The sequence below is a fragment of the Lepidochelys kempii genome, chromosome 3 (genome assembly GCF_965140265.1).
Source record: "Lepidochelys kempii isolate rLepKem1 chromosome 3, rLepKem1.hap2, whole genome shotgun sequence".
Classification (NCBI taxonomy): Eukaryota; Metazoa; Chordata; order Testudines; family Cheloniidae; genus Lepidochelys; species Lepidochelys kempii.
Window position 1 is genome coordinate 44,911,515 of NC_133258.1, and position 12,041 is coordinate 44,923,555.

At 44.0% G+C, this 12,041-nt stretch overlaps 1 protein-coding gene and 1 long non-coding RNA gene across 3 annotated transcripts in view; one reads left to right on the forward strand and one right to left on the reverse strand.

Moving 5' to 3' along the window:
* The window catches only part of LOC140908651 (uncharacterized), a 29,303-nt gene extending 22,503 nt beyond the window's left edge, over positions 1-6,800 (reverse strand). The window contains exon 1 of the long non-coding RNA XR_012157944.1: positions 6,557-6,800. This is a non-coding gene — a long non-coding RNA (uncharacterized lncRNA). The remainder of the gene's footprint in view (positions 1-6,556) is intronic.
* Positions 6,523-12,041, forward strand: part of AGPAT5 (1-acylglycerol-3-phosphate O-acyltransferase 5) — a 115,905-nt gene continuing 110,386 nt past the window's right edge. The window contains exon 1 of one of the 2 annotated variants that reach the window (XM_073336236.1): positions 6,523-7,151. In XM_073336236.1, the coding sequence (XP_073192337.1) occupies positions 6,933-7,151 (219 nt within the window). In that variant the 5' untranslated portion in view covers positions 6,523-6,932. The remainder of the gene's footprint in view (positions 7,152-12,041) is intronic. The other variant, XM_073336235.1, reaches the window with a different exon arrangement.

The window sequence follows — 12,041 nt, forward strand, 5'->3', positions numbered from 1 at the left end:
GGGAGAGAAGGCTTTTGTTTGTGCTCTTTGTTTACGTGTTTGTTTTCTCTTGGGACTGAGAAAGGCCAGACAGAAATCCATTTTCTCCAACCCATCCTAATCCAAGTCTCCAATATTGCAACCAGTATAGGTAAGCCAAGCAAGGCGGATTAGTTTATCTTTTGTTTTATGTGAATTTTCCCTGCGTTAAGAGGGAGGTTTATTCCTGTTTTCTGTATCTTTAAGGTTTTGCCCAGAGGGGGATCCTCTGTGTTTTGAATCTGAATACCCTGTAAAGTATTTTCAATCCTGATTTTACAGAGGTGATTCTTTTACCTTTTCTTTAATTAAAATTCTTCTTTTAAGAAGCTGATTGCTTTTTCATTGTTCTTAAGATCCAAGGGTTTGGGTCTGTGTTCACCTGTACAAATTGGTGAGGATTCTTATCAAGCCTTCCCTAGGAAAGGGGGTGTAGGGCTTGGGGGGATATTTTGGGGGAAGACATCTCCAAGTGGTCTCTTTTCCTGTTCTTTGTTTAAAACGCTTGGTGGTGGCAGCATAGGGTTCAAGGACAAGGCAAAGTTGTACCTTGGGGAGGTGTTTAACCTAAACTGGTAAGAATAAGCTTAGGGAGTCTTTCATGTGGGTCCCCACATCTGTACCCTAGAGTTCAGAGTGGGGAAGGAACCTTGACAGATGGGTTGGTGACCACTGGGTTAGAGGGACAGAATAGAAAGGCTTAATCTTGGGGGTGGGTGGGGAGGGAAATTGGGAAGAAGAGTCCTACTACAGCACATTGCCCTCCAGAGCCCAGAACAGAATCCAAGATTCCTGAACCTTGCCATACCTCTGTGGTCTGAAAATATTTGTGAAAATCATTGGCAAATGTCTCTCAATCCCCTGTAGCGCTGGTCCACATAGAGGATGACAACCTACTATTGCATTCAGTTATTCCATTAGCTCAAGTGGCAGGGGTCTTTGGGGCAGAGCTAAAGGATGAACCCACATGAGTATCAATATGCCACATGATGCAATTTCTATTATTTCAGTTTGCTTTTTTTAAACACTTAGGATATTACACACAAGAAAAGCCTATTTTAAAACAACATTAAGGTTGCAAAGTCAAAAGCTCAAAAGTTAGCAAATGCCAGAATTAAGACTGCCCACAACCTTAATTCGGTCACCCTGTGTGTATGCATTATAATACAGTCTTTATAAACATGATCACATACTATTTTTGACACAGGACTCCTGCCTCATTCAGTGCATAGGCCTATTTGGTCCCTATGTTCTCGATGGATTCCTTGAAGGGCCAAAAAAGAAGAGAGGGACCAACTAAATCTGGGAGATAACAAATGAAAAAAATACAGTGTGCAGGTTAAAGATTCAAAATCAGCATTCCATAGAGGGCCACCGAGCAGAAAACACCAGTGACCACCACTCCTTGAAGGAATTGAGCGAACTAGTGGATACTTCCCAGAGGAACTCTGCCTGGAGATGTGAACAAACTACTGACTGGAAATGAGGCACATGGTCACAGAGCACCCCCACACACACATCAAGCTCAGTCCGGTCCCTTTCTGTGATTAACAGAAAAATTAAATCTTAACTCAAATTAGCCACCAAGGCATTAAAGTCCATGATGTAAATATTAGTTCTTCAGGGAGAGCCACGGCCAATGTGGTCCAATCTAGGCCCCTGACTAGGCCAGGTTATTTGGGTTAGGGTAGGTATAGCTTTCCTTCCCTGTCCTGGCTTCACCTTTTACTGGCTCCAAAAAGCAGACAGCCCTTTTTATCGGTCTTGCTGGGAACTCACATGTTAAGAGTAACAAGAAGGGTTTCTTCAGGTATGTTAGCAACAAGAAGAAAGTCAAGAGAAGTGTGGGCCCCTTACTGAATGAGGGAGGCAACCTAGTGAAGGAGGATGTGGAAAAAGCTAATGTACTCAATGCTTTTTTTGCCTCTCTCTTCACGAACAAGGTCAGCTTCCAGACTACTGCACTGGGCAGCACAGCATGGGGAGGAGGTGACCAGCCCTCTGTGGAGAAAGAAGTGGTTTGGGACTATTTAGAAAAGCTAGACGAGCACAAGTCAATGGGGCCAGATGCACTGAATCCGAGAGCGCTAAAGGAGTTGGCGGATGTGATTGCAGACCCATTGGCCATTATCTTTGAAAACTCATGGCAATCAGGGGAAGTCCCGGACGATTGGAAAAAGGCTAATGTTGTGCCCATCTTTTAAAAAGGGAAGGAGGAGGATCCTGGGAACTACAGGCCAGTCAGCCTCACCTCAGTCCCCGGAAAAATCATGGAGCAGGTCCTCAAGGAATCAATTCTGAAGCACTTAGAGGAGAGGAAAGTGATCAGGAACAGTCAGCATGGATTCACCAAGGGAAAGTCATGCCTGACTAATCTAATTGCCTTCCATGACAAGATAACTGGCTCTGTGTATGAGGGGAAAGCCGTGGACATGTTGTTCCTTGACTTTAGCAAAGCTTTTGACACGGTCTCCCACAGTATTCTTGCCAGCAAGTTAAAGAAGTATGGGCTGGATGAATGGACTATAAGGTGGATAGAAAGTTGGCTAGATTGTCAGGCTCAACGGGTAGTGATCAATGGCTCCATGTCTAGTTGGCAGCCGGTATCAAGTGGAGTGCCCCTAGGGTCAGTCCTCGGGCCGGTTTTGTTCAGTATCTTCATTAATGATCTGGAGGATGGTGTGGATTGCACCCTCAGCAAGTTTGCAGATGACACTAAACGGGGAGGAGTGGTAGATACGCTGGAGGGTAGGGATAGGATACAGAGGGCCCTAGACAAATTAGAGGATTGGGCCAAAAGAAATCTGATGAGGTTCAACAAGGACAAGTACAGAGTCCTGCACTTAGGACGGAAGAATCCCATGCACTGCTACAGACTAGGGACCGAATGGCTAGGCAGCAGTTCTGCAGAAAAGGACCTAGGGGTTACAGTAGACGAAAAGCTGGATATGAGTCAACAGTGTGCCCTTGTTGCCAAGAAGGCCAATGGCATTTTGGGATGTATAAGTAGGGGCATTGACAGCAGAGAGGGGAACGATCACGTCCCTCTCTATTTGACATTGGTGAGGCCTCATCTGGAGTACTGTGTCCAGTTTTGGGCCCCACACTACAAGAAGGATGTGGAAAAATTGGAAAGAGTCCAGCAGAGGGCAACAAAAATGATTAGGGGACTGGAACATGACTTACGAGGAGAGGCTGAAGGAACTGGGATTGTTTAGTCTGTGGAAGAGAAGAATGAGGTGGGATAGCTGCTTTCAACTACCTGAAAGGGAGTTCCAAAGAGGATGGAGCTAGACTGTTCTCAGTGGTAGCAGATGACAGAACGAGGAGCAATGGTCTCAAGTTGCAGTGGGGGAGGTTTAGGTTGGATATTAGGAAAAACTTTTTCACTAGGGGGGTGGTGAAACACTGGAATGCATTACCTAGGGAGGTGGTGGAATCTCCTTCCTTAGAAGTTTTTAAGGTCAGGCTTGACAAAGCCCTGGCTGGGATGATTTAGTTGGGGATTGGTCCTACTTTGAGCAGGGGATTGGACAAGATGACCTCCTGAGGTCCCTTCCAACCCTGATATTCTATGATTCTATGAATGGCCTCAGCCTGCTACCAGCCCTTATAAGTGCTGAAAGGCCAACTCTTGCTGGTTCTGCCTGGAGTTCATCATCATCTCTAGGCAACCCTGTAGATCTAAACTTGCTGCTCTTCCCTACCAACTGGGCACCTTCTTAGTGCAGGGAGTGCCAAGGTGGTGGGGCCTTTGGCCAGGTGTAGCAAATGCCTAGTACATCCTGCCACAGTGCTCAGCTTGATACCATAGGGTCTGATACGGGGAAGTGCTGAGCTGTGGAAGCTGTGCTTCAAATGTAAAAAATGCTAAGTAATCTGAAAAATCAAATGCTAGTCATTTCTAATTAGGCACTGAATTACTGAATACTTTTGACCTTGTTCTCTCTGTATTTCAATTTCTTATTTGTAAAATGGGGATAATACTACCACCCACTCATCTTCACAAAAGGGGTAGTAAAGCATTCTGACACTAAAGTGATGCACACCATAGAAGAGCCATGAGAAAATTTATAATTTTGTCTTCAGAACAGGGTTTGAATACTGTGCACTAAATAAGGTATGGAGAGACACATTGAACAATGAGGAGAAAACACAATATTTAAAAGCTGCCAGGTAGAAGTCCTATAAAAAAATACCATATGATCATATAACTAGAGACTTTATCACAATCATATGCACAGGGGGCCAAATTTAAGTTGCAAAGTTAAGTTTGCTTTAGAATTCCATCTTTCCAGGTGCAAAAATAATTAATCTCCAGCCCGAGCAGAGCATAAGATATCAGACCACAAGATCATAATGTTCTAATTACCACCTTGCCTTTTTCCCCTCCGTTCGAGTTCTGACATGATCTTATTGGCTTCTGTCTCAAACTTATATCTAAACATGAATGGAATACCAGTTTTGAAATGGTATAAAAAGTATGAATTTCCATCTCTAGAAAGTCAAAAGATGTTGGTTGCAAAATCACATCGAAACTGAAGTGAAAAAACAAAATGGTAATCAGAATAACATGATTTTATGGACTGTTATGTGACTTGTTGATAGTAGGACACCTTTGGTAGAGCAAATTATTTCCAAACAGGATGCTTTTCCAAATAGTGGTCCTAGACCAGTGAACAGAAACAAAATACTGTGATCTTATGAGAAGTAACTTGAAATACTATGTCATCTGTGCAATATGACCATGTTAATGTTGCTGTGAACTTTGACTTTCCAAACTTGTGAGTTTAAATGTTCATACTTAAGTTGGTATTCACATAGTATTTTATATTTATGTGTTTGATTTTTTTGTGACATTATCTGGTTTCATGCATTCTAATTAATATTTACTGGTTGTGGGTGGATTAAATTTGCCAATACCATCATATAATTAACGCTATGAGGAATAGTTTTCATATTTTAAGCTGTTGCCTCTAGTGCTTTACATTTCAGCGTTCCTTCTGGAGGAAAAGGGTGGAGTTAGGTAAAATGCCATTGTATGGTATGAATTGTTTAGTTTGATTTGTGGGGTGGGGGAATTTATAGGTGGAAGCTCTAGACAGAGAAATGAATACACACACATCTGTGAACCAAACAAACCTCGTTTGCAAGGCTGGAAGGCCTAACCGAAATTCCTCTCACCAACAACCAAACTACATGAACTTTAGACACACCAGGTTGCTATCTCATCTTAAAAAAACCACAATTTGTCAAACATGCTGTTTCATTTAAACTGAAATGCTTTGCAGAGATATTTTGGTTTCAACAAAATTTTCAGCATGAAAGGGGAGGAGAGAGGGAGTGTATGGCTTTAGCCTGGTAGACACACACAAACTTCCTGAATTGAAAAACTCAATCAAAAAATAAATTTTGATATAATTTCATTTTCACAAAAGCATTCAAAAGATTTGGGTTTCATTCCAGATTTCAAAAGCTGTCATGAAACAGAATTGTGTTCTGGTCAGCTCTAATACATAGCACCTGAGGGCTTGTCCACATAGAGAAATTTACCAACAAAATTTCAGGCTGAACAGTTACACTATGGCAAAACGATAAACAACTGAAAACAGGGTCTTAGAATGGGATGCGTCAGGCACCTTGCTAATAGGTGGCCCTAGCAGCCCTTTCCATAAAAATGAGCAGCCCAGGTAAAATAAGAAAATAACTTTTTTGATAGGTATAAACAATCCACTGACAGGGCTTAGTAAGAAATTTCCTCTGTGGGCCGCTTATTATATAAGCGTCCCCTACATGGTGTCTTGCACCTTTCTCTGAAGCAGGTGGCCACGGTTAAAGATAGCATATTGTTATTATTTATTTGTGTTACAGTAATGCTTTGGACCCCATGGTGCTCGACACTGTACAAACATGGGTCAGACAGATGGTCCCTGTCTCAAGGAGCCTGCAGTTTACTGTCCAGTATAGCAACTCCTAGGCAACACTCACAGAGAAGGACCGCCAGCACACACTGATGCTGGTGACAGTTTTCTTGCTACACTGGCATCCCAGCAGCTATAAACTGGGGGAACCCTCACTAAGCCTGCTCCCCTGGTGACAGGGGTTGGGGGTGGTGGGCACCTAGGATGGGGGCGTATCTGTGTGGATGGGGGCAGGCGTCCAGAATAGGGGTTAAGGGTGGGAGGAGCCCAGGATGGGGCTGTGAGGCAGCGGGTGACTAGAATATGGCTGGGGAGGGGGCAGCAGGGCCCAAGACGGCGGTGAGGGCTGGCGGTACCTGAGACGGGCTATGGGGGGAAAGGGGTGACTGGGGAGGGGGCAGCAGGTGCCCAGGATGGGGGTTGGGAGGAGAGGGTGGCCAGGGCTAGGGGGGAGAAGGAGAGTGGGTGGCCAGGATGGACCTGGGGCGGCGGGCGGTTGCCCGGGACGCAGCAAGGGGGGAGGGGAAGGGCGGAGGCCCGGAGCTGTGGAGGGGGCGGGGAGGGCAAGAGCTGCCTGTTCCCCGCCGTCGCTACCCAGCCCCGTCCCGGGGACGCACCTCACGCCGCCCAGGCTCCAGCCCCACCAGCACCCGCCGCCGAGCTAGGCGGGGCGGCGGCCTCCGGTCTCTGCCCGCCCCCGGAAGTCTCCCCGCAGCCACTGAGGAGCCACCTTGTTGCGGCCCGCGCCGCTGCTGCCGGGCAATCTGGTGGCCAAGCGGAGGCGTTTGAGGGGCAGCGCTGAGCCTGGCCCAGCCCCCAGCGCCGCCGCCGCGCTCGCCCTAGCCCTAGCCCGGGCGCCGCCCCTGCCCGCGCCCGCCGGGCGGGCCATGCGGCTGGGGGCCGGAGGCGGCTGGAGGCAGACCGGACGCGCTCTCAGCCCCGCCGGGCGCAGCGCACGTGGATGCTGAGGGGCGGCGAGGCCGGGCCGGGAAGATGCTGTTGTCCCTGGTGCTGCACACCTACTCCATGCGTTACGTCCTGCCCGCCGCCGTGATGATGGGCACCGCGCCGACCTACGTGCTGGCCTGGGGCGCCTGGCGCTTGCTCTCCGCCCTGCTGCCCGCCCGCTTCTACCGGGAGCTGGATGACCGGTTCTACACCATCTACCAGAGCATGGTGCTCTTCTTCTTCGAGCGCTACACCGGCGTGCAGGTGAACCCCCCGCGCCTGGCACCGGGAGAGGGCAGCGAGCAGAGCGGGGGGCCCGGGGCGGGGGGAAGGGAGGGCTGCATTTGGGGTCACTGCCAGTCAGCTGCCACGTGGAGCGACCGGGATCTGCCCTGGGACTCGTGAAGCCACCCATCGCCCTGCCGTTCGGGTGCCACTGCACGGACTGCTCAGAGCGGGCGGAGCCTGGTCACCCCGCGGCAAGCATTTGTTGCACCTAAACTGGTGCCCTCGTAAATACTTAGGCAGATGTTGGCCTTGCTCCCCCGAGTAGTCTCACTGAGGTCAGAGTAGCATGAAGGCAAAGAAAATATACTCAGACCACCACTGGATGTTGTGATTGCCCACCTAACCCTCTGTTTGCACCTCTCCCTTCGACCTCGTCACTCCTTCCTGTTCTTGTCTCGGTTTTGCAACTAAGCGAGCTGCCCTTGATTGCTGCCACTGACCTTGAAGCCCTTGAGCAGCACTCTTGGAAGTCAGTGGTAAAACTCCTACTGACTTCTGTGAAGGCTCTGACCTTTCCATTGTAAGCTCTTGGGGGGGCTCCGAGTCTCTTATTTTGTAGAGAATCATCACAATAAGTTTTTATCTGCACTTTTCATTCACAGCTCTAAAAGTACTTTACAAAGGAAGGCAAGTATTGTTATGCTCATTTTACAGGTGTGGAAACTGAATCATACAGTGGAGAAGAGACATGGGCACAATAATGCTATGGAATCCAGACCCCCCAGTTAGTGCTTTTAACAACTGAACCGTGTTGTCTCTGTTGCACAATCATGATACTAAATAGATAGGTATTAAAATAATAGTCACGAGTAAGGCAAGCAGAGTTAATGAAACTACTAGATGTTGCTACTGCTACCCAAAGCAAAACTTGAGTGACCTTCCTTCAGTGCTTTGCAAATAATGGATCCAAACATATCTGTAGTGCTGAACACTATGAATACAGCTTGGATTATAATTGCTGATGTCTGACTTGGGTTTCAGGTTGGACTTTTTCTATTATCCTCTAATTCAAAGTAGAGGGAGTGTTAAAGGGATATCTTTGAGATAAAATAGTATGTAAAATGAAATTCCTTACTATATTGCTGCTAATAGTTTAAATTATTATAACTAATGAAAGTAAACATAATGTCTCAATATTTGTACTGCTCATTTGCTCAAGCTTTGGGTCAACTGAAGTTAATAGGAGCTGTGATCACTCAGCAGCTCTGAATTCAGGTTCAAGACCTCAAGTTAGGAACCCAGAATTGGTGGCCTCTCTTGCAAGTTTCAGCCATCTGTTGCTGCTGTCAATGTGCATCTGTGTGCAAATAATTATACTTCATATTTATTGAGCACCTTATCTTGGAGAATCTCAAAACACTGTACAGATATTAATGAAAAGTCTCCTAATGCCGCTGTGGGGGGGTTACATCTCCATTTAGAGTAGGAGAAACTGAAGTATAGAGATGTTAAGGCCTACATTTTCAAAAATGTCTTAGTTTTGGATCTCCATTATGAATCACCTATGCCCTGATTTTCAGAGCAACTGAGCACCCCTTATAGGTCCAACTGTAGTCAATAAGAGCTGCAGGTGCTCTGCACCTATGAATATAAGCCCTAAGTGTCTGAAGATGGGTAACCAAAATTGTGTACGCTTCTGAACATGTAGGACTAAATCGTTTGGCCAGGTTCACACAGGAAGTTTGTTACAGAACTGGAAATGGAGCCCAGATCTCTTGACTCCAGTTCTGTAACAAGACTATGCCTCCAAGCATTAGCATTCTTGGAGACTTCAGGAGCCAAGTTAGCGATGTGCATATTTTTGTTTACAAGCTTGTTAGTGCCTTTCAATGCTAAACTTGGACTTCTCCTGTGTGGAAGTTAAATGCATAAGGAGCACTAACTCATTTGATTTCTGATATAAACTGGAACAGGGAGGAAGGATAGTGCTGTGTTTAAGGCACAGGACTAAGATCTGGGAGTTCTGTTCCCCGCTGTGCCACAAGTTGTATTACTGTGGCCAACTCAATTAACTTCTGTCTCTGTTTCCACATCTGTACAATCAGAAAAACAATACTTCCTTATGTCACAGGGTGATGTTAATTGCTTACTCTTTGTTCACAGCCTTGTATTCACATAACATCTTCCATCCAAAGATCTCAGTACATTATTATTTATTAGAAATGATCTGCCAGAGGTGAAAGGCTAGCCGTTTAACTCAACCAATCTTAAGGACAAAATTTAAAATCAAGAATATATGTATGATGTAAACCATAACAGAATAAATATATGGTTCAGATTTCCTATTAGGAAGGTGCCCTGGGGTAAATATTATGAACAGGACACTTATCATTGAAAAATGCCTGCTCTGTTTGAAAATCTAGCACTAACTCATAAGAAAATAAGAATAGAGAATGTCCAGGAAAGACATAGAAGGGAAAACATCAAGAAAACCACTAGCTATGCCAATGCTGTGCTTTTTTCTTAATTTCCCTCAGTTGCTTCAGTGCAAGTCTATCAGTGATGGCAACATAGACCATCAGTTGCTATTTTTGTCATAGGATCAAGTAACCCTGCTAAGAATTGCAGCAGTGGATGATCTTTGGAAAAAGTGCAGTGCAGGCAAGGCTAAAAAGAAAGAGGGAACAGAAAGGAACCGAAAGCTAACAAAGGGGAGAGTCCCCAAGACCAGTGCTTGTGGAATAAAGCTTGTGGCTTAAAACCAGAAGATGGAAAAATAAAGGGAGGGAAGAGGGAAACTGAGAGTAAGAATTAGTCAGAGAAATGCCAAATACCTGGTACTTTCAGCATTTTCAGGTGTAGGAGAGAGAATCCCTGAAACTCATTTTATGTACACATTTTACTGCTCTTGATTGCATTTCTCTGAAAAATATTCCATAGCTCTTAACTTGGAGAGGGGTCAGGTCATGGCATAGGCCCCAGCCTTGCAAACACTTAAGTAGGTGTTCGCTGGATTGGGGCCATAATGTTGAAACTGCTACTTTGGGGCACATAATTAGGTTAACAGGGCAGGCAACAATTTTTCCCTAAACTTCAAGGCCTGGTGCTTATAGTAAAATATCACTAAACTGAAATCAAACAACAAAAATAGGATATAAGAATGTTAACATTATACTTCTATAGCATTCTTCATCAGGGCTCTCAAATTGCTTTACAAACATTAAAGCATCCTAACATCTCCCCTGGGGGAACTAAATTACTGGATGATGAATTGCATAAATTAGTAGAAATGAAAAAGATCTAGCTTAAATCATTCTCTGGTTTTACAGACAGGGAAACAAGATGTTAAGGACCTGATCAAGCAAAGCACTTAAGTATATACATAGTGTCATTGAAGTCAATAAAACTACACATAAGTTAAAATGCTTTGCTGGATTAGGGCTTTAAGTGACTTGCTCAAAGTTGTACTGTGAGACAGTGGCAGAACTGGAAAAGATAATTTTATTTGAGACTGTATCCTGTCCAGGATTCTTTGGATCTGTTATATTTGCATGATTTGTGGATTTTTAATGCAATAATATATCTATTCTGTCATAAATATTGGATGTGCCTGCTTTTAAAATCCTATCGGTCATGAAATTTCCATTGATATCAATGGAAGTTTTACTGGGTTAACACTGTGAGTTGAGTCCTATATGTAGATTATTTTTTTAACTAAATTCAATAATAGTGTATCTTATTTTTGCAGGAATGGAGAGGAGAGAAAAGGAGGTTTCTGTGTAGCAACAGCTATTAATCCACAAAGTATCTAATTACACACAGTTTTTTCATTCCTCTAATTTAGGGTTTCTAACCAACTTGAGTTTATAAAAACAAAAACCCTCCTCCTTGCTGCATATGAATTTTAACTTTATAGCAAACACTTTAAATTTAAATTTGTGAAATAAAATGGAAACTGGGATATATATTTAATTATGTAGCAGAGCTAGTCTGATATGTAATAACCTATAGGGATTGGGACTAGAAATAAATTTAAATATATAGTTGTTATTGCAGAGCTCTACAACTGTAGGAACCACTGCTCCAGCATTTTGTTTTAGAGTGTGGTTCTGGTCAGTGATCATGTAGAAGCAGTGCCTTCTTACTCAATCAGCTGCTGTTCTTATATTTTCTGAGTCATATCTGCTTACCTTCCTGCCAAAAATATGCTTTTTGCTCCTGATAGCTTTGCAGATCCCATACAGCAATGAAAGAGAGAACTAGATTCTGTTGTGGCTCTCACGTAATCAACAAAACTGTTAATGAATTTTCAAATGCAGTCTTATTACTGATAATGATGCGTCGCTTGGCTTTCAGAACCCAGAGTGAATTTACAGAGTTGGCAATTAGAAAAAACTTCCTAACCTGCAAATGAAGTCAGTTTAGTCAGACACATTGTGACTGTAAACATGAAATCCCATGATGCCACTTAGAGCCATTTTTCAGCATATAACTATATTTTAACTGATATTCGTGCATTTTGTTGTGACTCACATGCTATAAATATTTATTAAAATAAATCTGTATGCTACGTTCTGACAATGCCCAGGAGCACTAGCTTGGTTTACAAACTTATAATACTGAAATGTGTAAATGCAATCTGCTGAAAAGTGGGACATGGTTAATCGCCACATTCCTTTCCCTCACATGTCTATCTTGTTGCGAGATCATTGTGTTCTTAAGATACATTTTCTATTTTTCTTTGACTTAGCTGTTGACTCCTCTTTGCTCTGCTGTGAGCTACAGCAGTGTTACAATATATTTTTTCTAGCTAGCACATATATAAGATGTTTAAATACTTTTTAAATTTAGTTTAAAGTGATAGAAAATTTGACAGCAAAGGATGTTACTGAATGACATGGTGGGTCAGAACGGCCACTGACACAA